The sequence below is a fragment of the Poeciliopsis prolifica genome, unplaced genomic scaffold (assembly GCF_027474105.1).
Source record: "Poeciliopsis prolifica strain line A6 unplaced genomic scaffold, Auburn_PproV2 SCAFFOLD050, whole genome shotgun sequence".
NCBI classification, from domain to species: domain Eukaryota; kingdom Metazoa; phylum Chordata; class Actinopteri; order Cyprinodontiformes; family Poeciliidae; genus Poeciliopsis; species Poeciliopsis prolifica.
Window position 1 is genome coordinate 4,084,563 of NW_026562425.1, and position 26,617 is coordinate 4,111,179.

The window sequence follows — 26,617 nt, forward strand, 5'->3', positions numbered from 1 at the left end:
CGCCGACCCACACTTTGGTTCAACTTTTTACTAAATGCATCCGAGCCAATACTTCTTAAATGGCCATTAATGTTTGGCTTTAGCTCACAGACATGGATGACTTATCGCCTTCCTGTATCCTGTGCTGCCGTGGAGGGTCTTGATAAAGAAACCGGTAAGTATTTTGTAGATAGTAAATAAATAAATAATAAATACTCTGATGCATGCTGCCTTCACCATATTATCCAAAGGTGCTCAGGACTCTTTGTTTTAATATGTACACCTCCATTTGAACAAACTTTCATCTTGGGTGCTTAAATATTTTTTTTCAATTCCAGTTGAGAAAAACGTATAAAATATTTTACTCAGTTATTAGAATATTATGTAAAACCTAGAAATAAACAACAAAAAAAGAATATTTACATTCACTTTATGGAATGGTACAGTAGTAATTGATTTATTATTTTTTTTCCATAATTTCCAGCTCCAGTGTGACTTGCAATGTCTCTGATTTTTGAGTTTCTTAAGGGATGTGACAGTGGCAGCCCATGTCTTGAATACATCAGTGTGTTGTAGTTTTCTAGATAAAAGTCATATCTTGCAAATTTCCCCCAAACTCTTGAACAAGTTTTTCTACTTTCTCATGTCTTGTTAAATGTATTGTTTCTCCTACAACTCAACTTTCCTTAAATATGCTTGGATCCTGGACTCTGTCAGTAAGTCGCTTCTTTACTTGTGATCTTTTCTGGATCATAACATTGCTATAACATCAAATGACATTTCTGTATAAAAATAACTTCTTCTGCTTCTTTATTTTGTGCTGCTGACTTAAATATTTTCTTTTCTTTCAGATGAAAACAACTGAAACAGAAAAGTGAGGCTTTAAAAACAGTGACTGCTGAAGATGGGTCGGAAACTGGATCTGACGGGCCTTACAGACAACGAGGCGGAGCATGTGCTGCAGGTGGTGCAAAGAGATATGAGGCTGCGCAAAAAGGAGGAGGAACGACTCAGGTCAGTCCTCGTCTCAGTATTGATTGTATGAGAAGTTGGAGCGGCAAGTCTATGTTTCTGCACTCGTTAGTAGGTTTTCACTTTTGAACCATCCTAATATCGATCAAGTTATTTATGTAATGAGTTTCAGTCCAACACGATACATCATGTCAGTGTCATGTTAAAGCTGAACATTCTCAGGTTTTTTTCTTACGTTTTGATTGAATATTTTTAGTTTGAGTTCAAGGAGAGAGGTATGCATCCTGTGAGTGGGAAGTTTATGCTGCATTCAGTTTGTCCTGAAAATCAAAACTCAGGTCTGGGCCAAAACATTGGAATTTTGCAGAAACATAATTTTTCACAGAGAAAACCATCAGCATCAGCTAATGGTTGCTCTGAGTTTTAATAAATCTGGATTTGCCAATCAGATATTAGCTTATATAGTACCTTAATGACTCTATTTACATTAAGGTACTAATTGATAATATTCATTGTATGAGTTTGAATAGGACAGATTCTCCAACACCAGGTATTTTAGAGCAAGAAGGCATTTAAAAGTTTTACCACAGAACCTTTCGAGCACTGGCTTGCAGATAAATACAATATTTTATTCCTGAGCTTTGTCAGTGTCTGATACACATAGAGTTCTTCCTGCTTTTTTAAGTGTGGACTTTAAATCTGACTTTGAACATTTTAATTTTAGTGTTTAACTTGATTTTCCAAACCAAAAAATATGTGAAAGAAAATTATTGTGAACTGCACAAATGATCTTATAGTAGAATTTGCTTATAATAGTGCCCAAAAGAAGAACTAGCTGTTAATGATGATTTGTTGTAATTAGTTGTTAAAGCTGATGAGTCTTTCATCAGCTTTTTCTTTATTACCTAAACAACTCAAATAATTTGTTACATTCAGAGAAAATTTGAACTTGCAGCTACTGAATAAAGGGGAAACATATCAAACATGTTTGAGCTGCAGACTTTGGTGGAGCTTTCCTTTGCTTTGTCTTTGTTCAATGTTGTGCTCTAAAAGCAGGGACAGGAAGTGAAACACCTTCCTGTTGTATCCAGAGCCATTTCCTCAAAGTAACCATTGAGACACAAAAACAAAATTTTAGTCACAAAATTCAGCTGCATTTTGCAGAGATTAAACATAATTTTTACCATAGTGGAAAATAGTTTGTTCTGTGAAACAAAGCATAGACTTTGACAATAATGCAAACATTCTTGTTACTGTTATATGTAGTTTATTTTGATACTCAAAGAGGTAAGATAAGCCTAATGGTTGTTATCTCCGTCACATTTCAACAGCAAAAGACCTTCAATGGAAATTTTCCTTTATAGCTTTAAAAAAACGATTGTTTGTTTCGGCTCAACAGAAAACATTTAGTCTTCATGCAATACAGACTCTTACATGAACTCCTGTCTCACAAGTTAGAAACAATTATGCAAAAGATTTAGATTTTATGCAACTGCAGCAAAATGTTTAGCAAAAGCCTTCAGAGTCTGGGTGTTTTATACTGGTAGATTTTATTGGTGATTTTGTGAAGACACCAATAATTAAAGCTTTGTTCCTGGTTCTTAACCTCTTCTGTGACGGGAGGTCCAGTACTTTTCTAAAGATTTGTTTCTTCTGGCTCGACTCCCTTTGAAGTGGCGGTTCTTCTTATAGGACCCAAATGATTCTTCACTCAGTAATACTGAGGCTTTTCTATATTAGCCCAGTTTTGTAGTAATAGATGTGTTTGCTTTTTGTAGCTTTCATAAAATAACATTCATAAAATTAATTTTTTATGTTCTTGTGCATTTACAAAAAATACATACTCCCTATGTTTAGTGTTTTAATAATTTTGAATATCTGAACATAGAGTTTGAGATTTGTTGTTGACCTTTCTGTATAACACATAACTCTCTTCTTTGGATGTGATCACTGTTTGGACTAGTTGTCTATGAAATATGTCAGATTTTGATTCCTGATCAAGTCAAAATGATGTTAACTGACCTCTTAGTGATACAAATTATTTACAGGAGTTACAATATCTCAAACCTGCAGTTACTCTCGTATAGATCCTCTCAGTTTTCCCAGTTATTTTTACCATGTTTATTTCTTCCATGTCTAACTGTTTGCTTAAATAGTTTTTTGCCATTATACAGCCGTACTTGTACAATTGTATATGACTTATATTCGAGATATTTTGTACCCAAAAAATCCACATGCTGAGACGAAGTAATAAGTTGTTGAACTACTGGCAACAAAGTAGTTCAGCAGCTAATCTTTTTGTTATTACCAGCCATGATCAGTCATGCTGATAGTTGAGTTGCTTAACAGTTTTAAGAAATTCACACAACTTTATTTTATTGTGAAATGTGCTAGTTTGTAAATTATGTTTGTAATTTTGTCACTTTTCAGACTTTACTTTGTAAATTGTAAACAGGAGATCTTTCCATATGTTTCTCTTCTCACTGAGATCGTTTAATCGTTTAATCCTAGCTTTCTCCTCAGAGTAAAGCTCATTGATAGAAAATAGTTTAACACATATTTAATTTCGATATTAATGAATTATCACCGTAGTAGACAGTTATGGAGTGAGTACAGCTGCTCGACTCTGCCCCCTGTTGCTCATAAACAACAAAGCAGATTTTTTTTAATACAAAGCATTTAAAACCATAAAACTCTTGTCCTCAGTAAGCAAATCTATAATTTTTTTTTTCTTTTACTCAGACTCACTTTTTCTCTGTGTTCACTCTGAAATCAGATTTGCTAAATGACTATTATGGATGGGATATATCATGTCTCTTCTTGTCTGTTTTCCTACATCCTGTACGCTTGAAAATCTGTTTGACGTTAATGTGTGAAAACAGAGCTTTACAGCATGTTCCCTATATGATTTACCGTTCAGATGTGTGATTTTGCTGCTTTCTGTATTGCAATTTCCTTCATCTCTCCCCGTGCCTGTTACTTCTCTGTATGGCTGCAAACATCTCCGTCTTCCTTGCCTGAGTGTGCCTGAGCGCGTGATGTCTGAGGGTTATTTTTATCAAGTATTAGGCTTCAGTAATGGACAGGCTGCTGCAACCGTTCCTGTGAGAGCCAGGCGTCTGAGGACACCATTAAAATTTTATAGTGTTATGGGGGTTATAAGTTTATACTACAGGAATTTATTTTCTTGCTTTGTGAAGATCCCTGATCCCAGTAATTGTGAATAAGAATGATAAACACATAGTAACAAAGAACAGAAAGTCCTCCTTATAACCATATTTGTTGAGCTTTAACGGTTTTATCTGTTTTCTCTTAAGCTCCAGACAAACATTTCTTTTAAAACCAAGAAATCAAAAAGTGTAAAGTTTAATGAGTTTAAATTAAAAAAGCTAGCTATAATCAACACGTTGACTTGTTGTTTTTCTCCCCTCATCTTGTCAGAGTTCATCAGTATTCAGCTGTAATCAACCGTATATGATTCAGTCATGGTCGGTGCTCCTGCTGTTCTAATTTCTTTGACACCCTTCCCTCTGGTGCGACTTGCACCAGTTTGTCGCTGTCTGTAATTATCTCTCATCCTCATCTTGTTAATTATTTCATGAGCTCAAAGTCTTGGTCCAATACCTTTGCTGCTGTTTGTACATTTTTGTTTAATATTTCTACCTCTTTGCTGGAATAAATAGCTGTCAAATTTGCATATTTATTTTTCTTTCACATTGAACACCCAGACTCTGAAGGCCTATGCTAAACATTTTGCTTCAGTTGTATAAAATTTAAATCTTTTGCATAATTGTTTCTAACTTGTGAGACAGGAGTTCATGTAAGAGTCTGTATTGCATGAAAACTAAATGTTTTTTGTTGAGCCGAAACAAACAATCGTTTTTTTAAAGCTATAAAGGAACATTTCCATTGAAGGTCTTTTGCTGTTGAAATGTGACGGAGATAACAACCATTAGGCTTATCTTATTTTTCCAAGGGCTTTTAATTGGGCTGCCTCTTTGAGTATCAAAATAAACTATACTCAAAGTAATTAAAATGTTAAATAGTTTTTAAGTTACCGATAGTTGAAGAGTTTTATCTTTCATTTATTTCAGGGTATCAAAGAAAAGGGGGTTGAATATTTACATGTCACACTTTCTATACTTTGATTGGTGAAAGAAGAAGAATATTGGATCAATTCCCTTTTATTTTACAGCTCTGTGCTTATTTTTGTTGTTTTATCCACTAAACACATTAAAGTATTTGTATTTAATGCAAACCACACTACTTACAGAATATGTAGACTTTAATAAAAACATTTTTTTTTAAATATTCCCATTCTGCTGTTTATATAATTGTGATGTGAGAGTGAATGCTAAATGTTTGTAGTCTGGCTACTATGAGGCATTTATACAGAAACAACATTTCATCTTAACATACTCTTTAAAATTCACATACAACTTTTAAAAATGATGAGTAATGAGCTGGTGGAAAACTCAAGTACTTATTTTATTTATTAGCATGTGACTCACATTAAAAGCTGACTTAATTGTCACTTATGTAAAGAAAAGACTGATACTGTTTACCAAACAGACTGGCATTTATTTGGTCTGTATCATTTTAGTTGTTCAAAAACCGATGGTCAATTTGGGGTTAAGTGTATAATCACTCCATTAGTGTCTTATCCGCCAATATGAACTCATCCTGCACTCACCCTCTCAAACGTCTATGTACCCAACTATATAGCTTTTTTCCTCTCTCTTTCTGCCTCTCACCATCCTCTCTCTCTACCTCTCCTCCATCCCTCCTCCCCACAGTGAACTGAAGCAGGAGCTGGATGAGGAGGGCAGTCGCTGCCTCTTGTTGTCGCGGCAAGCTTGCTTCAACCAGCGCTGCTGCATCCGCTGCTGCTCCCCTTTCACCTTCCTTCTGAACCCCAAGCGCCAGTGCCGCGATTGCCGCTACAACGTCTGCAAGGCCTGCCGGGTCTTCAGCAAGCGGGACAAAACCTGGCTCTGCTCCGCCTGCCAAAAGAGCAGGTAAGGTCAGTGTGTGTGTTACACAAGGAGGTTGAATTAGATATGAGGTCCTGACAGTGATGTCAAAAGTTATCAGGGATGATTTGGGTCTAAAATGAAATATGTCAGCAAAATTTCCAATAGGGTTGCATGTAAAAACAAACTGAACACAAACACAGGGTAAAGTTGTTACCCAGTAATAACAGGAATCCACATACTTTCCTTTTTTTTAATATGGTGATGAAATGTTTAGCAAACAATGTCTGGTGATTGTGCATTATTTCTTACTTTTGTTTGTTTGTTTTTGTCCTTTTTTTAGATAAAAAGCCCGGTAAAGAAAAGAATATGACTTGTAGATGTTGAACATTCAATTGTTGTTTGTCTTTAAGGTTGCTGAAGACGCAGTCACTCGAATGGTTCTACACAAATGTGAAGAAACGCTTTAAAAGGTTTGGCAGTGCGAAAGTGTTGAAGACCCTCTATCGGAAACACCTGGCTGAACACAGCGCTCTTTCAGAGCTTACTAGTAAGTTTATTCACTGAAACCTTTTCACATGTTTTCTGCAGGTTCTAAACTATCTATAAGCTTTACTCTCTAGCGAATGAGACCTTGTATTATCATCTATGGGAGTTTATGTAGCTTTTAATTTGCTTTATATACAGTTAAGAAAAGTAGAAATCAGGATTAAAATCTTTGCTTTCGGTTCTTTTAACTCCTGTCGAGCATTTTGCCTAAAATTTGACTTTAAAATGTTCTGAATATAAGCCTGAGTCCAAATTAAGACACATTAACAAACCACAGATGGAATTTACTTTTTTTCATATCCTCCAGATGTTATAAGTTTCAGCTACATTACTGCACATCAGTCATTTCACTCATTTTATTTCATCTTGAAAAATTTTACATTGCTCCTATTTATTTCTAATGCAGCGCTGTCTACAGGCTGTTTGAAGAACTACAAGTATAGTTTGTTTGTAACTTTAAACAAAAATTATATACCACTGACATCAACTTCAATCCAAATTTAAATTTGATGTAGGAGCCGTTGGAAAAAAGGCAAAATATTAGACTTTCTAGTTATTTCTTCTTTATGTATGCAGATTTTTTTTTTATTCCTCATCTTTTAATGCCATCCAAAAAAGCATTATCTTTTTACTTGCCGGGTGTTTATGCCTATTTTGTCCTGTCAGTGACGGTGATAAAAAGGGGCTTTGGTTTCTTATGTAATGAAACAAATTCAGTCAACCTCCAGGGAAATGTTTTCAGTCAAAGCCAGCCACGGCTGATTGAGGAGCTTTGCAGGGGGCAGCCATGCTGAAAAGAAATGTATTATACTGTACATTGTTTCCTCTAACAGCATCTGCTCCAGCATGTAGATCTAGTCAGGGGCAAAGCCGTAGCACATCTCAGCTCCATTAGGCCTCCAGTCTCTGATCTGATTGAACTGGCAGAGGAATTTAGAGCATTATGTGTGTTTTTGTGGAGGAGAGGTCACTGGCAGCACATGATGCAGAGCTGTGGATCCTGTGGGAGGATGACCGATGTGGGCTGACATCATGCCACCCCTCCTCTGCCATTTGCAGCTCATGCTCTGTAACACACGGGGTCATGCATTTTCATTTGTTTATTACTGACCTGCGCTGAAAACAGTTCCTCCCCTGTAAAATACGAGCAGCATATTATGACTCAGAAAGTCGTAGATTGCTGCTCCTGGTGCTTTGCATAAGAACAATCAGAGCTGGATGAACGTTGCATCAGCAACGGTCAAGTTGACATTTAGAAACTGAGCAATCCTGGATCTTGTGTAACATTTGTAACAATGACATGTTTCTCCAGAAAACTAAACTCACTGAATCAGGGCTGCCTACAGACATCTCCCTCTGAAAACTAAAGCAAATACAGCGTACAGTTTAAGAAAATGCACTTTACATTTCACTGCATGTTGTACTTCTTCATTAACATTTTATCAGCACTATAGATTGACTCAAGTTAAACAGCATGTTCCCACATCTGTGTGTGTCATTTATATGTTTCAAAGGAAATGCAACTTTTAGGAAACTTTTTATTTTTCAGAAACATTAGTCCAATGATAAGCTTTCCCAGTACACATACATTTTATTTATTACTGAGATTATGCTACTGCAACAAAAGATACATTTAGTTTAAGCCTTTTTAATAAATCTTCACTAGGGCCGCAGTATATGTGGCTGGCTTATTAAAAACAGAACCTGAAAAAACCAGAATATGTTCACATAAACTGGTTTTGGGGTTGCAGTCACTGTCAGCTGCTGCTTTGCTCATCTGCTCTATCTCTGTGTTCTGGGACCGAATGAGGTCAGAATCTTTAAATTATACAGCTTAATAATCAAAAAATCTGCTTGCACAACTAAAATACAAATACAAATCCTTCGTTTTACTTGATTCCATAAAAGAGAGATTATGGAGCAGAAAGTAGGAACTATGGTTAAGATCTTGTAATTTTCCTAAAACATTCAAACTTAACATTACTTTGTTGGATTTGGCATTTAAAAATGATTGGAAGGGACTCTGTCTGCCACACTGTACTTTCAGACAGGAGTCTGCTGCAGACAGCTCAAATCTTCCTGTAATGCCTTACACGAGGCCCATCTAATGCACTTATGTAACCACAAACGGTTGCATTGTTGCAGGAATATTTGCATGACGTGAACAAGAGCTCAGAAAAGGAAATACAAAATTGTGAATTAACCCTGTTATCAAATAATTCTCTATTGCAACCATTTACAGTTCAGTTGAAGTGATTTTCCTTATTATATTATTTGTTGTTTTGTTTTTTAAAGTTTGTGTAAACATAAGGAACTTGCCCATGATTTTAAAGTAAAACATCAACTTATGTTTTTTTTTTTTACTTCATTTTGTCATATTACAACTCCAAAAATCATATTTTATTGAGATTGCATGTCATAGTGGTAATAACATGGCAATACAATTACATGTATTTAATTTTTTTTGTTGCTATTTTTCACTATCTTAACATGAAAATTGATTGGCTTTTCGTTTGGGGTTTGTTTTCACCAGCTTTATGGAAACAGACATGTTTGCCCTTTTCCAGCTCGATCAGTTTGGGTGAACAATAACCCAGAACATCAGTTTTTATGTCTTGCCAACCATTTTGGAACTGGTTTGTTCTGGGTGATGTATTACGTTAGCTTTCAGACACGCTGTGAACATCAGTTAAATTTTGATCTCATCTCGTTTTCCACAGGATTCCTTCTGATTGTGTTTCAATAGTGACTTTCTTCTGACATTAGAATTGTCCACAACACAAAACCTCAATAAAATCCTGAAGCTTGTGGTTGTTAAATGACAAAATGTGAAAAGGCAATGAACAAATCGCACAGTCTGTGATAAAGAATATAACCTGGGGTGCACAGATTCAGACACATGTGGACAAACATGTCATTATAACCTGTTATATGTCATGCTATCTGAATGACATGAATGAAAACCAGGATTTATCCCTTTTTTGTCTTTAATCCTTAATCTTACTTAAAGGTTTAGTGTGATGTGGTTTCAGGTTAAATCCCTGCCTGCAGTCCGCATGATGTCTGTCTTTTCACACATTTCACCATCAACATCTATGTGTGTCCGCAGACAGCAGCGCCTGCGATGAGAGCATCTGCAATGAGGGCAGTGTCTGTGGGAGCGACTCAACTTTCTACAGGCAAACTGAAGGTGCCGAAATAACTTGATAAATCTCGACTCACACTTGTTGGTGGAAGAGGGCTGATTTTAAAAATAATTGGTCAAAACGAGGCAGTTGCGTTTATGAAAAAAATGGCCTGGTATGACAAGACAAAGGGCATTTTTATCGTGTTTATCATGTTCTGTTGGGAAAGAAGATGGACTAAAAAGCTTCTACTTGATTCAATGAGAAAGTCTCATCCATCAAGATTTCTTTTAACAGCAAAATAAAAATCAGAATGACATAGACAGATGTTTGATTAGCTTACTTTCCACTTTCAGTTGTTCAGTGTGTTATAGTTGGTGTGAAAAATCAGAAAATTATTCACACGTCTCTTTTATAGTTATCAGCAGTTTGTATTTTTTAAAGAATAAATCAGAACAATCACAAAACTAACTTTATTAGTTAAGGTAGACTTCACCTTGTAAGGAGTAAAAGTTCGAACAACTGAGAATTTAATTAAGAAGTGTTATATCAGCTGTTTAGTCTAACAGTTTGTAACAGAGTTATGTTTCTTTTGGTGCGGCGTGGTTCTGGGGGGTATCACCTCAGAGCTTCAAGTTTTGGAAAGGCTTTCTTTTTTATTACAGCAAGGAAACCACACAGGAATGAAATGGTTCTGATGCTTTGTCTTAGCATCTGCGCAGCATCACAAACAGATGCATTGCTCTGTATATTCTTCTGCTTTGTCCTCACTTCCCCCCAGTCTGCTAATTCACTGCACCAGCAGGAGGAGTGCCTGCAATCATAAATGTTTGCGGGCTGAGATATAAGCTGCTGACGGGTTTTGTTTCATTCATTCATGTTTCTGTGTTTGTGTTCAGGCCACAGCGTGGCAGAGACGCTCAGTGTGGCCCTGCGGGTTGCAGAGGAGGCCATAGACGAAGCCATTTCTAAGGCTGAGATTGACACCTCGACTCAGGTTATTCACATTTTATGATCTGGTTTAGAATAGAATCTTAAAAATGGTTTCTTATGATGTCTGTGTTTTCAAAAATATCACTATGTAATGCACGTTAGTGTCATCAGCGGTCTTTCCATAGTGTCATAATTTAATCTGACATTGCATCTGCTTGTTGTTGGAGTCGGTTTGGATCAAATTACCTGAAACAATCAGGATTTAGACTAAATGGCAGATAACTGCTGATAACAGTATCAGAATTTGTGCCACAAGAGTTGCTTTTACTTCACTTTAGAAGACTACTCTTAACAAGACCTCCAAAATGACACACAACCTTTCAAAAGTATCCATCCTCTGCAAAAGCTTTCAGGTTTTGTCAGAATTCAACCACACATTTTGATGCATGTTATTGGGATTTTGTGTCGTAAGAACAGTCAAAGAAAGTTTAGTGCATATTTTGAACCTAAAACCCGTGTGAGACGGATGCCTTTTGACTAGATAACAACTCACACTGGTCATTGTAGAATGTTTTGAAAATATTTCAACATTTAATCTTCTTATAAATACTTATTGTATTACATTGTTCAGACTATCTCTAGGTTTAATCCTTAAGCGCGTCTCTTGTTAAGCGTCCCTCATCTAATCTGTGTTGGAATCCCAAAGCTTCTGAGTTCAGCACAGAAAATATGTTCAGCTTATAAATTCAGGGAGGTAACCAGCTCCCTTATGCAAATGTTGGGCTCTAAAGCTTTCTTTATGATGTGTGTGTTTTCCCAGGAGAGCCAGAATGAAGCACTTTATTTACGGGAGCACAGGGGAGAGCTCGTCGAGGAACTGGCCCAAACCATTGTGCAAAAAGTAAAAGGCGATTGAATCAGATGGTTTATGGCATCTCAAAAAGTTTATTTATCCTGTCTAGTAAGCTTATGAAAACTTTAACAAAAAGCAGCACAGAAAGGTAAAATTTTTACCCCGTTAACATGATGAAAATACACAACTCATTTGTTGTTCCTTCTGCAGTCAGAGCTATTTGCGAACAGCTAATTTTGTTTTCTTTGTGTGTAAGATCATTAGCAGAAAAAATGCTTTGGCTGAGATGAGGGCGGAATATGCCCATGGCTGGGTTTCTGAACACAACACTGACCCTCATCATCGTCATTCTGCCTGCGATCAGCCCTCAGGATCCCTGAAACAACAAGCAAGTCTCTGGGTAAAGAACTTGTGTTGTGGAAATTAATGTGACACTATTTTTTAGTTTATTTCTAAACCAGCTAATGTACATATTGTTAATCATCTTAAGGGCCTGAAGTGCAGGAGGTATATCAGTAGGTGCCTACACAATATGGCAACTGCAGCTACTGTTCCTCTGTTGTTAAAGTGGGGAAGAAAACTCATGATACTTCTAAAGCCCTGGTTAATCTGTGTTTTACTTCTTTTTTTTCAACAAAAACAGATGCAAAAAAATAAAATAAAATAAAGTTTTTATTATTTTATAACTAAACCCAACTTTAATCTTGTTAAATTGATAAAAAAGTTCCAACAAGGGTAGTCAGATTAAAAAGTACTAATCGTTAAGCAGGTTTTGATAAATAATTTTCATTAAGTTTTGCGTTTAGTCGAATATAATATTCTGATCTTTACTGTCATATTTTCATTTGTTGCTAGAAGAAGAATAATCATAATTAACAGAAATAAAGGAGGCAAAACATCTGTCTTTGTGTAAATGATATCTGTACATAATGTGCTTCACTTAGTAAATTGGGTTACTGAAATAAATCGTAATCTAATTTACTGAATATGATTCGCCAACTAAGTCACAAACATCAAACTGGATGTTTCTGGGCTTTTTGATTATCCATATTTTTTTAAGTGGCTGGGTGTCAGTTTACTAACTAAAAGAGAAAAAATATGTGTATTTCTCTACAATTAGCCCTTGAGGGTCTGTTAACTCACACTGACCTCTGCTGGTGAAATAAGCTCCTCTAAATTAACAAGTTACAACAAAAGAGCAAGACAAGCAGAACTGTGTTTTTCGGTGTCGTCTATCTCTTCTCAGAGGTCACATTCATCCTTCACTCTGTTGGATAACAACCAACCAGCTCTGAAACCAGACGTCCCCAAGGCCTTAAAGAAAGACGGCGGTGCGTCGGCCATGACAGCATGGAAGAGTGTGGATCGACTTGACAGCTCTGGTAAGAGGCGGCTTATACAAGCAAACAGAGTTGAAATGTGGCAACGGTTCTTTTTTGTTTTTGACTCTATTGAGGATATCAAACTTTTAAAAGATTAAAATAATAATGTAATGATCAGTGTAGATACTTATCAGTTCTAAAACTAATGAAAAGGAAAACAGATTTTATGTTTTCAGACTTTATACTGTCTCTTGTTGTTCCGTCCGTCCGTCCGTCCGTCCGTCCATCCATCCATCCTCAAAATGTGTACTCTGTAGCTATAGCAGTCATGAACCGTTAACTTTAATTATAATTTTTTCTTTGTAAAAACAAAAGTATTATTTGTACCTAAGAAGATTTCCTGACAGAAGAATATTTACATATTTACATCTTCTTCTTAATTTGAGTCTGAATTAGTTTTGCATCTTGACATAAATAATGCTTGGTGGATGTGTCTCTATTGGTCTTGCATGTTTCTTGCTTGTCTGAATGCAAATGCATGTCTTCAGTGCTAAAGAGCCCGGATGGGAACTGGATCGCCCTGCAGACCACCCAGCTGTCCCGGCCTGGCCTCCTCACTAAGAGGAAGAGTCTGGTCTACAGTGCCTTGGAGAGGGAGTCCGGAGTGGTCTCTGCCTATGAAGGCCTGGGCTCTGACAGTGAAAGCAAGTCAGAGCCAGACAGCTGCAGGGGTGCTGCTCTGCAGGAGATCCACAAGAAGAGGATGAACCAGGATGATTTTGGTGACAACACCATGACTCTCACAGGCTGCCAGGGGAACAAAGAAGATCTGTTTTCAGACTCTGAGGGAAACTTGAAGCACAGCAAGCCTCTGATAGCCCTCCTAAAGCGGAAGATGCCTGTGGAGTTTAGAAAACCTTCATCCCGGAGAACCAGCATCATCGATGTAGACTTTAACCTTAAAGGAGCAGAGAGGGAGAAGGATGAGCTCAAGGTGTCTGACGAGCAACAGGAGGGAAAAATCAGGAAATCAAGGAAAAAGAGGAGGAGTAAAAAAGAGCCGGCAGCGTCTTCTCCACCATCGGTAAGAAAGAAAAGAAACTCAATGATAAATAAATGAGACGACTAATCACTTAAGCTGCAAAATGATCCCATAAGATTATTACAATAATTTAGTTTAACTTATCAAAAACAACAACAAAAGGTTGCACATCTTGAGATTACTAACTGCAGGGACAAACTGAAAAGACTTAAAGGCAAAATCAGGACTTTCTGGTATCATGCATTCCTGCTACACACCTCCTTGTGTTTATTAGAATTTAATGTCATCAACAAACACAAACTCTTGGTAAACATATATGAGCTTTTACCCAAAAAAAAAAAAAAAAAAAAAGAACTACAAAAAAACTGGAAATGTATGGCTTGCATTTGTGTTAATCCTCCTTTACTTTGATTGTCCTAAATAAAATCTAATACAGCCAATCATCTTTAAATGTCATGCAATTATGAAAGGTTTGTTAGAGACCATTAGTGAACAAACAGCATCATGAGAACCAAGGAACACAGCAGACAGATCAGATAAAGTTATGGAGGAGCTTAGATCATTTAGTTTGCTCTACTTTCTGTTGGTCTATCATCTAAAATTCCAGTAAAATCTGTAGAAGTTTGTGGCTGTAACATAACAAAATCTACTATTGTTAAAATGCGTTTTTAACTTTTGAACTTTACACATTTCCAGGATTTAAACCAGGAGCAATTTTATTCACAACCCTCTGATGCTGCAACTCCCGACACCTCTGCAGCCACAACCCCTGAACCTTTTGACCCCAGCAGTGATGCTGTCAGTAAGACCATCAACGACTTCACTTCAAAGCTGCTACCATGCCCAGGCACAGTTTATGAATTTTGCCCCCGAGAAGAAGAAAGAGATGAAGAGAAATATAAAAATAATGATGGACAGCAGCGAGAAAGGAGACAAAGAAGTGGGTCTGAGTCAGATGTTAACTTGGATGAAGGAAAAAGAACAGGTGAAGAGAAAGAAAAAGATGATGGGTTGCAGCACAGATTATGCAGTCTTGTTTCCCAAGCCAGACTTACGTACTTGTCCTCGACTGAAGATGAGTCAGATGGAGTGGGACAAAGAGAGGGGGAATGGGGCACGGATGCAGACATGGATAAAGGGGATAAAGAGCAGGTGCAGATAGAGAGACTAACCTACAGGCTCTGTCGGCTGGAAAAACAAGTCAGAGCGACTCAGTTCTCATCCACTGAGGACGAGCTGGACAGAATGGGCCTCGAAATGGAGAACATGGAGCATGAGGTTGGAAAAGATGAAGATCTGGCTGTTAGATTATGCAGATTAGCTAACGAAGTCAACGCCAGCCAATACTCATCCACCGAGGACGAGCTGGATAAAGCGGGAAGAGGAGAGGACGGCGAGGACGGGGCGGATGAGGAGGAGCTGTGGAGAGTGCAGCCGGAAAGAACCCAGCTGCGGGATTTGGCCAGTTTAGTCAGCGCCTCCCAGTTTTCCTCTACCGAGGACGAGCTGGACAGACTGGGAGATAATGAAGGAAAAGAGGAGCAGGAGGAAAATGGGGGCAGCAGGAATATGAGGGAGCTTTGGGAGGGGGAGGAGTCAATTGGAGACATAGACATGGAGATGTTTAATTTGACAGATGAAACTGAAGAAATGGAGCAGGAGAGGGGTGAGAGAGGAAAGTGTCAAAGAAAGGTTGAAGATGATGCAACCGGCATACAGGAAGACAAGCCAGTAGTAGAGGAAAGAACAATGAGAATGAGGCAATTATATGACAAATACATGGAACTCTTTAAAGAGCCAACTGAAAGGAAAGGGATCAATTTGAAAGCAGATATGAAGACAGAGTTGCCACAGGACTCAAAAGCTGAAGAAGAGAAAGAGCCACCTTCAAAGGGGACAGATGAAAAGGTCGAACAAGAGTTTCTAAAAGGAAGCAAAGAGAGTGAGAGAAAGTTCGAGACAGACTCAAAGAGTGATGAAGACGAAGCCGAATTTGACAGAATAATCAGCAGCATGCTGATGATGACCCTGGAGGACATGCAGGGAGAAACGATGGACAAAGCTGGACAAACCGAACACAGAAAACTGGAGAGCGACGACGTCGAGGGAGAGACCGGATTGAGCGACAGGAAAGATGTCACAGAGGAAACACATGAGACGTCAGAGTCAGTGACACCACTTTGGATTAGTGAGGAAATCGACCGGGAGATATCTGATAAAAAACAGAAAGGAAACAGTACAGGTAGAGATGAGAATATTCATGAAGAAAAGTGTAGGGACACGACAACCATCACAGAAGTCCAAATAAGTGAAACCAAACTGACAAGTCCAAAACGTGAAGAGAAAAGCGAAAACCAGGATGAACGAAGGAGAAACACAGCCGAGTCGGAAGCAGCAGAGATGCACAGAAATAACGCAAACTGTGAGCAGAAAGACAGAAACAAACAAGTCAAGGAAGAGCAGAAAACTGAAAACATGGAACAGTGCAGCTCCTGCACTCATCTAGGGCAGTTCCTCTCCCCAGAGGAGATTCAGAACGTGAGTACAAAAGCTGTTTCAAGCATTTTCTGCTCCATAAAAGCAGGTTTAACAAATAAAATAATACATTTTGGATGCACAAATTTTGCAATATTCTCTTGATTTATAAAGGTTTTAATGTCAGTTGCAGGCTTAGGAGAAAATTAATCAATCAGTTGAATATCTGATTCTCTCTATTTTTCTCTAATAATAAGCCAGAATTATTTTAGTCATTTGAATGACGCTCAGCAGGGGTTTGACTTCACACTTTCTTTTAAATTCAACTAACTTCTTTCTCTTCTTTCCTCTTCATGTTCTGTCTTATCATGTCTGTGCCTTTGCTTTATCTTAACTGTAGGGTAGTGACATGGAGCTTTACAAAACTATAGAGCTAATGTCATCTGTGCTGCAGCAGGTGAGAGCCGTTTAAGTATAACCTGAAGCTGTAGGATATTAAAATCTGAACGTATTATAAATGCAGAATATTCACTTTCCTCTAAAATACGTATTTCTTATTTTCGATGAAAACATTTTAGCTTGTTGTAACGTGAAGCTTTTTATTCCCCTTGCCACTGTCTTGCACAAATCAAGGTTTATTATGATAGGTTCAACGTTTTTGTTGCAAATAAGTATGTTTGGTTTTCTTGTGAATCATTACCGATTTGTTATCTACTGCAAAGATTAGAGGCTCAATCTCATTGTGAATTAATTTATAGTTAGTAAAGAATACGTTTAACAGTCACATATTTTACACTTTCTCACAGATTAACTTCCAACTCTCCAAAAACTAGCATGATGAATGCATTCAAGAGAAGTGAAGTTGCCCTGATCAGAATCACTTACAACTTTTGATTTGATACAACTTTAACCTTTCAATGCCAATTTTGGACAATTGTAATCTGGCAAAAATGTTCTGTCTTCTTGCTGTGAGCAACCACCGTATTATAAAGAGGAAAACTGACATTGCACCATTCAGGAGAGAAATAATTTTTTCAAAAATGACTGGGTTAATATTTTATTCTGGCTGCAGTCTTTTAATTCAGAAATTAGCGGTAATCTTTACTAAGAGGGATTTCTGTGTGAATTCACTAAGACCATTGAACAAGTATTGATATGTGCTATGATGTGTAATAAAATACTATTTTGATGTAGGTACCAGCCAACAGCTCAGAAATTTCTTTGGCTTTACTTTTAATCATTGATCATTTGGTGCAACCCTGGAGAAAATGAAAAAAAAAAAAATTCTGTCAAGTATTTTCTTCATTTGTAAAATTTAGACCTTTTCTCCTACATTTATGAGTTGTCTTGGTTTTTGCTCCGTAGCGATACTCTGCAGCATCTTTACGCAGCATCACCACCGAGGTGCTGAAGGTGCTGAATGCGACAGAGGAGCTGCTCCAGGGAGTGGAGGGGCAAGACAAAACCCGAGTCTCTACAATCTCACTGCCCCCAAACACAGACCCCAAGAAGCTGGACCAACAGTTCTGGAAACTAGAGGAAAATGTAAAGTCCAGAACATAGTTTTACCACATATTGTATTTTTATACTTTCCAATTCTACAGACGTCCTCAGCGTAACCTGGTGGTCACAAATATTGATTCAACTCACAAGTTTTAGCTAAAATGAATTATTGTGGTGAATCTGGAGCTTAAATATCTGTTTATTTAAGGCCAACAATGAAAATGACAGATAAATAAAAAATTAGGAGAAAATAAAAGGATTTACCTGGTTTAAACATACAGCAAAGTAGTTTTATTTGTTCTTTGAATTAAGTCTGAATGAAGCTCAAAACTGAAACGTGATGTGTAAAATGTGAACTAAATATAAAATATTTGTCTTCATCCATAATTACTTGAAGAACATTTTGTCAAACCAATGAAACAGTAAAGTTATAATGTAATATTGAAAATCTAAAAATCATAAGCCGGAATTTCTGTGGCTTGGTTTGGTGCAGGTTTATGTGGCAGCTGGTTCTGTGTACAGCCTGGAGGCAGAGCTGAGCGACCTGGAGGAGTGCGCCAGGGAAATCTGCAGCTCCACATCCGATCTGGAGCTGTCTTTCCTGGAGGAGCAGGTGGCAGCAGCCGCCGCCAAGGTTCAGCAGTCCGAGCTGCAGGTGAGCTTCACAAAAATAAACAAAGGAATGCTTGGCCTGTATCCTACATACCCGTAGATTATTTATGTAGATATATGTTTTGAAGTAGCTCAACGCACCTGCCTCAACAGTCATTTTTCTTATTTATGATCTAGATATCCGACATTTCTGCGAGAATTGCTGCTCTGAAGAGTGCCGGGCTCAATGTGGACACCCAGAGTCGCTTCACGAAGACCAGGGCGGCCACAGAAAAGGTTCTTGTTGTCAGAACACAGAACAGTGCAAATACCAGAGCTGAGCACTAAAACTGTTTTATGCTCCTGTATGTTGTTTCAGTCTGTTACTCTGGACTCTTCAAGACATCTGAGAAGAAGACTACCTGCACCACCAGTGAGAGGTAACTTTGCATTCAGTCTTAGTGAATTCATCACATTGTAATTTACATTATATCAGTTCACTGATGATGTGGGTAGCCTTAACCAAAATCAGTAACTAGGTGGTGTATATGACTCATGAGTGAGAAATATCACTTAAATTTCAGGATTACAGGAAAAATTCAAATTTTTACAACAATAATGTGACATCATGTCTGTATCCATACTTGTAGTAGTTTTAAGCTTCAGAGCGTTGTTGGTGTGCAGGAATTACACCAACAACTGTATTCTTTGGAATAATGTCATCTAGAGAGAACCAAGTACAAACCCTATAACCTAATTAAAAACTTGGCTCGCAATTTGCAACATTTTTTTTTAAGTTTCGCAAGTGTTAAAAAATAATTCTAGTTTTTGTAAGTTATTGATTTAATTTGACTGTTATGCAAAAAAAATAATAAAAAAAAAAATTAAATATAGTTTTTGTTCTGGATTTGGTTGTCACAAAAATATCTGCACACGATATAGAATGTAATTTAATCACTTTATTTTGTTTGCAGAAAAAAACAGTTTTTGGTACTTTTGCGTCATTTATATATGAAGCCCAAGATTTTCCTGTTCGACTGAAATTAGAGACTAACCCGTGTCTCATCGTTCCTCTGAATTCAGATTGTTTTGTCTCTTCCTTATTTTAGAAGACAAGGAAGCCTAAAGCATCCGGTCTCTGCATGACTTCTTTGACAGCAGTGCCATCATCAAGCAGACCTGTCTGAAATGATACAGTACATTCAAACACCAGCTGCCTTAATCTACGTACACCTCAAGCAATGTGGAACACTATTATTGACACATATTCTGTGTTCACATCAAGCTTTGTACATTAAATTGTCTGAGAATTTAAGATTTACACAGATGTGAAACAATGTACTGATTATTTTGTTTGGAGCAGTGTATGCACGAGCAGAAAGCAGCCATCATTGTATAAAAGTCAGATGCATCAGCAAATAGTGACTAATGCAATTGGCCAATCAGAAGACAGATTGCTTTGTCAGCTATTAATTAGACTGCAGAAAAAGTACCCATCAGCCACTTGGAGCACAGAGTAATGCAGTGCTGCCCCTCCCTTACTTGTTGCTGCACACTGATGTGTGTTTTTCTCATGTTTACAAAAAAAAAAAAAAACAATTCTGCTGTGATTAAATATTTCCTGTCACAACAATCTTAGACATTTTGAGAGCAGAAAGTGAGTTCCACCCACATTGTTTTTGTAAGAAAACACTATTTTTGAACAAAAGCTGGCTGGGAAATGATTTAAAATGAAAGAAATCACATTTTTCTCTTCAGTATTTGTGTTTCAATAATTAAGAGTTAAGAGTTTACCTAAGATTTAACTATCAGCCCTCCTGCAGTTTTAGCATGACTGGACAGTGGGGAAGCAGGGAAGCTGCATCATCATACCGTCAATTTCCGAAACCAAAAATAAAAAAAAGTCTTGTAAAAGCGCACACAGGGTCAGTGCAACCCCTCCAGACTGCACAGTCTAAATGACTCTATTAATACAGAGGGTGTGTTAAACATTTTGGGCAAAGATTTATGCCCATTCTAAGATCACTCTGCATATTTTCTTACCAAATTAAATAGAGTAAATTATAAATGTTTATATGTCATACGTACACAGCAGATAAAATAATTGCATTTCCGATCAAATATTTTGAGAAACCTACAGACACCAAACTATCTGATAAAAGAAAGAGCACAAAAACAAGAAAATAAGCACACGGATATGTAAAATATCTTTGTTTCAGCACCATAAAAACTATATTTAAAATCTGTTGCTCACACATATCCTTTTATGATACTTCATATATATAATGTGAAATCGATAAAGGCTAACCGTAGAAGCAGCGACTACACAAAACTGTAATACTCAAGAAATAAACAGTATGTGAACAATTATAAATTACACAAACATAAAAACAAGTGTAGCATGTGATATAACCTGTAAATCTCTTATATTTGAAATTAAAATAATTGTGTGTAATCTTTTAAGTATTATTCCCCTGTTGTGTATGTCATAGTGTAAATTTTGTACAGCATTGTAATCAGTAAATGTTTTCTGTCTTTTAAGCTCAAAATAATAATAAAATTGAAAAGCTGCACACACCTGCTGTCATCTGGGAATACTGCACTGCGACGTAAACACGGCTGAAGGGAACATTGCCCGTCAGAGGTGGGTGGGTGTCATGGGAAGGAATGTTGTCTGTGTTTTTGAGATCAGGAAGTGACACTCAAACATGACATTCCTCTCTGTGAAGTAGGTGTAAAAGGAAAATAAAGGGCATCTTTGAGGAAAAAGCTTTTAGCAGGATCACCTCCTGCTCTCTGAAAGTGATAGAAGGATAAAACCAAGAGTTTCTTCCTTTTACATAAGACTGTTCAGTTCAACAAGTCAATGCACTGTTGAAATATCCTCACTGAGGTTTCGTGTTTTGTTTCTGCTCTTTGTTCCTAAAGTGAACCTGTCTGTTATCCGTTAAGACAAAATAGATGTTACACTGAGAACCAGCTCTGCCCTGAAGCCCCAAAAAACTTACAGCTTTGGTCAGGAGCTTTCTGAGGCAAAAAAGCATTCTCTTTGATCGGGAACTATAAACCCTTCTTTCTGCTCGCTCTCTCTTCTGTCGGAAATGAGGAAAGATTGTTTGAGGTCGATGAAGACAGAACCTTCTCTGTCGTGACCAGGAGTTTCCACTTCAGCATAGGATGGCCGACCGGAGCCCCGTCTGAACTTCAGGATTGGAAAATGGGTTGGACGTCTCTGTGGAGGATTTCAAATGAAAGTCGACTGTTAAAAAACTGATTGAGTTGGAGGTGATTTGATTCATTGTTTTTCAGAAAGCATTTTCTCATAGCATTAGGGGAACTGATACATAAAAACACTTTTTAACAAAAAACATTATTAATAAAGTAATGTGGTTTGATGTTTGAGAACTAAACTGGAATATTCTTGACCTCATAAGAAGAAGTAAAAGACATTGCTGTTGAAATAAATTTTGTATTTTCTTTGAGGATTTTGGTGCTTAAAAACATTTTGGAGGAGCCACACTGACCTCCATGAAGAAAACACTGGCGCTGGAGGTTGGGTGACTGTACATGTAGATGAATGTGAGAACAGCTGCTAGCAGTACTATCATCATTATGATGACTCCTGCTAGGAGGCCTACTGGCATCGCTTTCTCACTCTCCTCTATCCTGGCACTATTTCCATCTGTAGAGGAGACATTCAAATTGCTTATGAATTAAATGTTTTCTTTTTTACATGAAGTTTCATGTTATTACATGTTATTACCATGTAGGCACATCAAAAACCGTACCATATTATACAAATGTGGGAAAACGAAAAAGGTTCTGTGCAGGGCTTTCAATAAGACGTCTGATATACGTCAAGAATGTAGCTGCAGCAACACCAAATCAGCAGAAACATTTTGTGCTCTCTAAAAAATGTAAACTAAACAAAAGCCATGTTCACACCCTTTTGCCCATGGAGGTCAGTGTGTAGCTATCACTGATAATGAAGGTGCAGAAAATTCGATTTAGATGAAAACTGCAAAATGATTTAAACTGTTCAGTATTTTCAGAGATTTGATATTTTCAAGAAAAATTTTAACTGTACCATTTGCAGATGTGTTGGCTGGTGGCTGTTCACTTGATTTGTCCCTGTTGCCAGATCTGCTGTGTGATAAAAGCTTATTGGTGGTGGATGTCTTCCACGCGGGGGTGGGAGTCATGTTTAAGATCCTCTGCTGCTTTGAGGTGGATGTAAGAGGAAACGATGTTCCATTTTTGACGTTTGTCATCGGGAGACATTGTGGATCCGGCCTCTTAAACAACACAGAGCCACTGCGATTAAACTGGGAAATAAATAATGCTGAGGTCCGACTGAGATCATTTTTCTGTTACTAACTAAAAGGCAAAAGTGTGAAGAACCTCCTCCAGGCAGCCAAGGTCAACCCACTCCTGACGATTTCTGTCAAAGCCACTGGAACATCTGAGGAAGGAAGCAGTGGCTCCGTTATGTGGCTGGAAACACAAAAAGTCATTCACAGCAATATATTTTGTAGATTAGTAATTATCTGTTTTCACTTTTGGAGTCTGAATTAGAAGGTAGAGTGGGTCACAATTTAAAAAAAATGTTGGAAGTCCAGTCAATTTTTTTTTTTTTTACTCTTCCTTTATACAAGTGATTCTTCAAAACAAAATATCATTCATGTTGTGAATTCCTTAAGCTAAATGTGTCTCCAAGAGCTACTAGTTTTAAAAATTACATTAAAATGTATCTGAAGGATCTATATTTTCAATTTTCAGTTCTCTTTGATTTTTTTTCCCCAGATAACCTCTTACCTCTGTAGTCGACTACACCAGCTGCAGTCAAACCCAATCTGAGAGGTGACACATGGGCTGCAGCTGGAGAACTGCAGACATGCTGAGAATGAAGATACAACAGAGACGTATAAAACGGAAGAAAAGCTTTAAATCAGAAAATACCACAAGAATGTTACTTACTTGGGAGAGGGAGCAGTTCCACTGCGGTGGAGTTGGAGATACTCGACTTTGGAATGTTTATTCTATGATATTCATAAATAGTTCTCCGACGAACATCTAAGGTGTGTTAAAAAAACTACAACATAATATTTTTAATAAAATAATAACTATAGTAATAATAAAACAAAGACAGTCAGTTCACAAAGTAGTGCATAAGAGAATAAAGGGACAACAAAATGATAAATTTACAGTTTTTGTTTCCTATTAAAAGTTATGTTAAGCATTAAAAGCCATTTATTTTTTGCAGTTTCATTTGTCAATATGAACAAGCATATATTTGTAAGTTGCACTGATTTGAGTTCCCTTCAGAGAAACAAATCACAGTCTTACTATGAATCTGTTCTATGTTATGAATCACCACGAACGCATCCGACAAGCCCACTTTGACAGGATGGTTCTCAGAACTGATGTCACTGACGGCGACGGGAATCTAAATGCACAAGACTTCCTTAAATTAAAGTTCTTCATAGTAAAAAGAAAGTAAAAACAAAATAGACAAACACATCACCTCTTTGTAGGCAAAAACAATCCGTCCATCACTGTGCAAAGTGGCCTGGAAGGTGAAAGTTCCTGAACTGATGCCCTGGAGATGGACTTGGCTCCACTGAACGACCAGCGCAGTTCCTGACGAGGGTGAGGCCAATGAGAACCCACTAATAACATTATGTGAATGTCTAAATCTCACCTACCATTGTCATAATATAACACAGTGGAGTTTTTGGACAGGCTGGGGTCGAAGTTGGCCATCAAGGGAGCAATGTACTGAGTGGCCGTGAGCATCTGATGGATGACAGCTCCAGTGTAAATGAAACCTGGAAGAAGGAGTTAGATCTGAGTCACTGGGAGAAATTTACTATCATCTACAATCAAGCCAAAATGTATTTGGGTTCAATATAGTCTTTTAAGCCGTGTTTGTTCTGTTGATATTAACATTTTGGAGAAGCCAAGCCAGAGTCTTGACCTAAACCTGACAAAGAATCTGTTAAATTAGGGCAAAGGAGCTCATCATCAAATATAAATACTTTCATACTTCTGCAAATGTTGCTCAACTGCAACATATTAAGCAACTTTAATAATAAAACATCATTTGAGGTGCAACATTTAAGGGACAAAAATGTAAGTAATGACTTGACTCACCTCCAGCAGCAACTGTGATTTCTTTAAGTGGGTGACCATAAAAAGGAAAGATGAATGAAAGATTCACTCTCTGAAAAGCAAAGTGTAAAATTATTGATTATATTCTCATAGGACATGAAGAAACAAAGAGCAGAAACACAGAACTCTCATTTTGGTTCAAAATCTGAAAATTCTTTGAGTTGAATTCATTATAAGCAAATATCTACTGAGTACATCTTTATCTGTTTCTGAAATTGAAATTTTGATTTGGGAATTAGCTGGATTTTAGTATTGTGGTTGTATATGTAAATATTTGATGATCTCATACCTCTGCGTGTCTGTGTGAGCTGGACAGAAACTGGAGGACTCTCCACTTTTTCTCGTCTGTCTGACTGACATCCACCCAAAGGTATCGGCTTAGTGCATCTCCAGGACCGTAGAGTTTAGAAGTATAGTAGACATGGTCAACAACCTACAACATCATGCAGCTGAATTAATTTGTTTCACCTCCTCAAACAATTCTTTAGTAGCAAATAGAAAATTCAGTATTTTTATTCTTTAGTCAATCTAGTTAAGAAACCCCTAAACACTAACATAAACAACACATGTATCAATACAAAAACATTTTAGATTCTACTTTTAGGACTACCAAAATTACTTACATTTGCTAAATAGCATTGTTTATACATATATATGGTTTCTTTTTATTACTTTAGGTTCTGAAAAGTTCACAAACACTAAGATTACTTGAAGCCCTTTTCCACTGGCACATGCGAACCACACATGCAAAAAGAAAAAAAGCCATAATTTAAAGTGACTGGGTAAACTTTTCTGTGAGTGCATTACAACTTTACAAAAGCAAATGATAAAAATTAAGATGTGGTTCAAGAATTTTATATGCAGGTTTAACAGGAACCTCAATAGTCAACAAAAGCTAGTATAGTTTATTTGTTTTTTAAAATCCATCTGTAAAACAATCTTACAACAATCTGGCTGGAATTGTCCTTTTCCTCCTCTGCCAGCAGTTGAGAAAGTGGCTTGTGTTGGTCTCTATGGCTCTTATCTGGATCTAAAACTGGATCCCTAGACCTTTGGTGTCTGTTCTGGAGATCATGTGGGACTGCATGCAATCGTCCCTCTGCGTGTGACAAATAGAGAGAAACATTCCTCAGAGATGTTGGTCCATATCTGGATAATGACACAATGCTGTTGCTTCAGATTCGATGGCAATATGATACGAATATTATTTTCATCACATTCCAAAAATGTTCTGCACTGTTTGATGTTTTTAGAGTGGAGTGAACTGATTATTATGTTCAAGACACCAGTCTGAGGTGACTTGTAGCATAGTGACACATTATTCTGCTGGGATTAACCTTTGGGAAATGGATCTGCTGTATGAAGGGATAAACATGGTCAGCATGAATACTCAAGTTTGACACTTGAACATTGTTCAAATTGAGAAAAAAAAGAGACAAAAGCAAGCAAATACACACCACACACACACCAATCCGCTCCATCACACTCTGGGACATAAACAGTTCCTCAGCAGGTGCCATGTGATAAACATCCATCACCGTTCCTCCCCACCGTTAACAAGTGTGCATCCTATCCTTTCTCTTCACAGTGGACAGTGAAGACATGCTTCACATTCTTCACACCAGCAGATCCAGGACCAGGCATGTGAGGCAAGTAAATGGTGGGTGTTGTGTCTATATATCTGTCACCCTGTGGTCCAAGTTCTATAAGCACCCGTCTGCAGCCAAGTGTGGCCAGGGCAGTGCTCTCATGCCAAACGATCTGCATGAACAGCAGTGGAGATGGGAGTATTTGTACTGGAGGAAAAACATACTGAGTGCTAATGTCTCCTATCCTTTTTTATGAGTTGCCTCAAAAAAAGGTAGGAGACATTAGACACCAGACTGAGGTGTCTAATGGTATTGAACAATAATGGCACAATACAGATTATTAAAATACAGATTATTAAAATTCACTCAAATTTGATTTATTTTCCTTAATGTTTTTCCAGTTGATTAAATTTCGATACTTAACACTGTACATTTATTTTCCATTTCAACAAACAGAAAATAAGCAAACAGGAAACTGACATTTTCCAAGATCCTCACCAACGGTGCATTTCTGTGGTATATTTATTATGATTAAAACTG

At 37.4% G+C, this 26,617-nt stretch overlaps 2 protein-coding genes across 3 annotated transcripts; one reads left to right on the forward strand and one right to left on the reverse strand.

The window, feature by feature from the left end:
• On the forward strand, positions 1–20,890 carry LOC129377986 (rab effector MyRIP-like). Of its 2 annotated transcripts, XM_055058213.1 has the most exons (17): positions 1–154; positions 831–993; positions 5,748–5,969; positions 6,338–6,474; positions 9,583–9,663; positions 10,498–10,595; positions 11,352–11,432; positions 11,641–11,784; positions 12,631–12,766; positions 13,255–13,790; positions 14,445–16,286; positions 16,624–16,680; positions 17,589–17,768; positions 18,220–18,381; positions 18,516–18,614; positions 18,697–18,757; positions 19,427–20,890. In XM_055058213.1, the coding sequence occupies exons 2-17, from the start codon at positions 884–886 to the stop codon at positions 19,441–19,443; spliced, it is 3,963 nt and encodes a 1,320-aa protein (XP_054914188.1). In that variant the 5' UTR covers positions 1–154; positions 831–883; the 3' UTR covers positions 19,444–20,890. The 2 variants fall into 2 exon arrangements, with proteins under 2 accessions (XP_054914188.1, XP_054914190.1); XM_055058215.1 differs by lacking the exon at positions 16,624–16,680.
• LOC129377949 (plexin domain-containing protein 2-like) lies at positions 20,834–26,023 on the reverse strand. The gene is made up of 13 exons (XM_055058172.1): positions 25,957–26,023; positions 25,433–25,587; positions 24,778–24,921; positions 24,471–24,540; positions 24,023–24,145; positions 23,842–23,957; positions 23,664–23,763; positions 23,295–23,390; positions 23,133–23,214; positions 22,719–22,779; positions 22,405–22,612; positions 21,842–21,999; positions 20,834–21,549 (listed from the first exon to the last, which is right to left on the reverse strand). The coding sequence occupies exons 1-13, from the start codon at positions 26,021–26,023 to the stop codon at positions 21,334–21,336; spliced, it is 1,596 nt and encodes a 531-aa protein (XP_054914147.1). The 3' UTR covers positions 20,834–21,333.
• Positions 26,024–26,617: the final 594 nt, after the last annotated feature.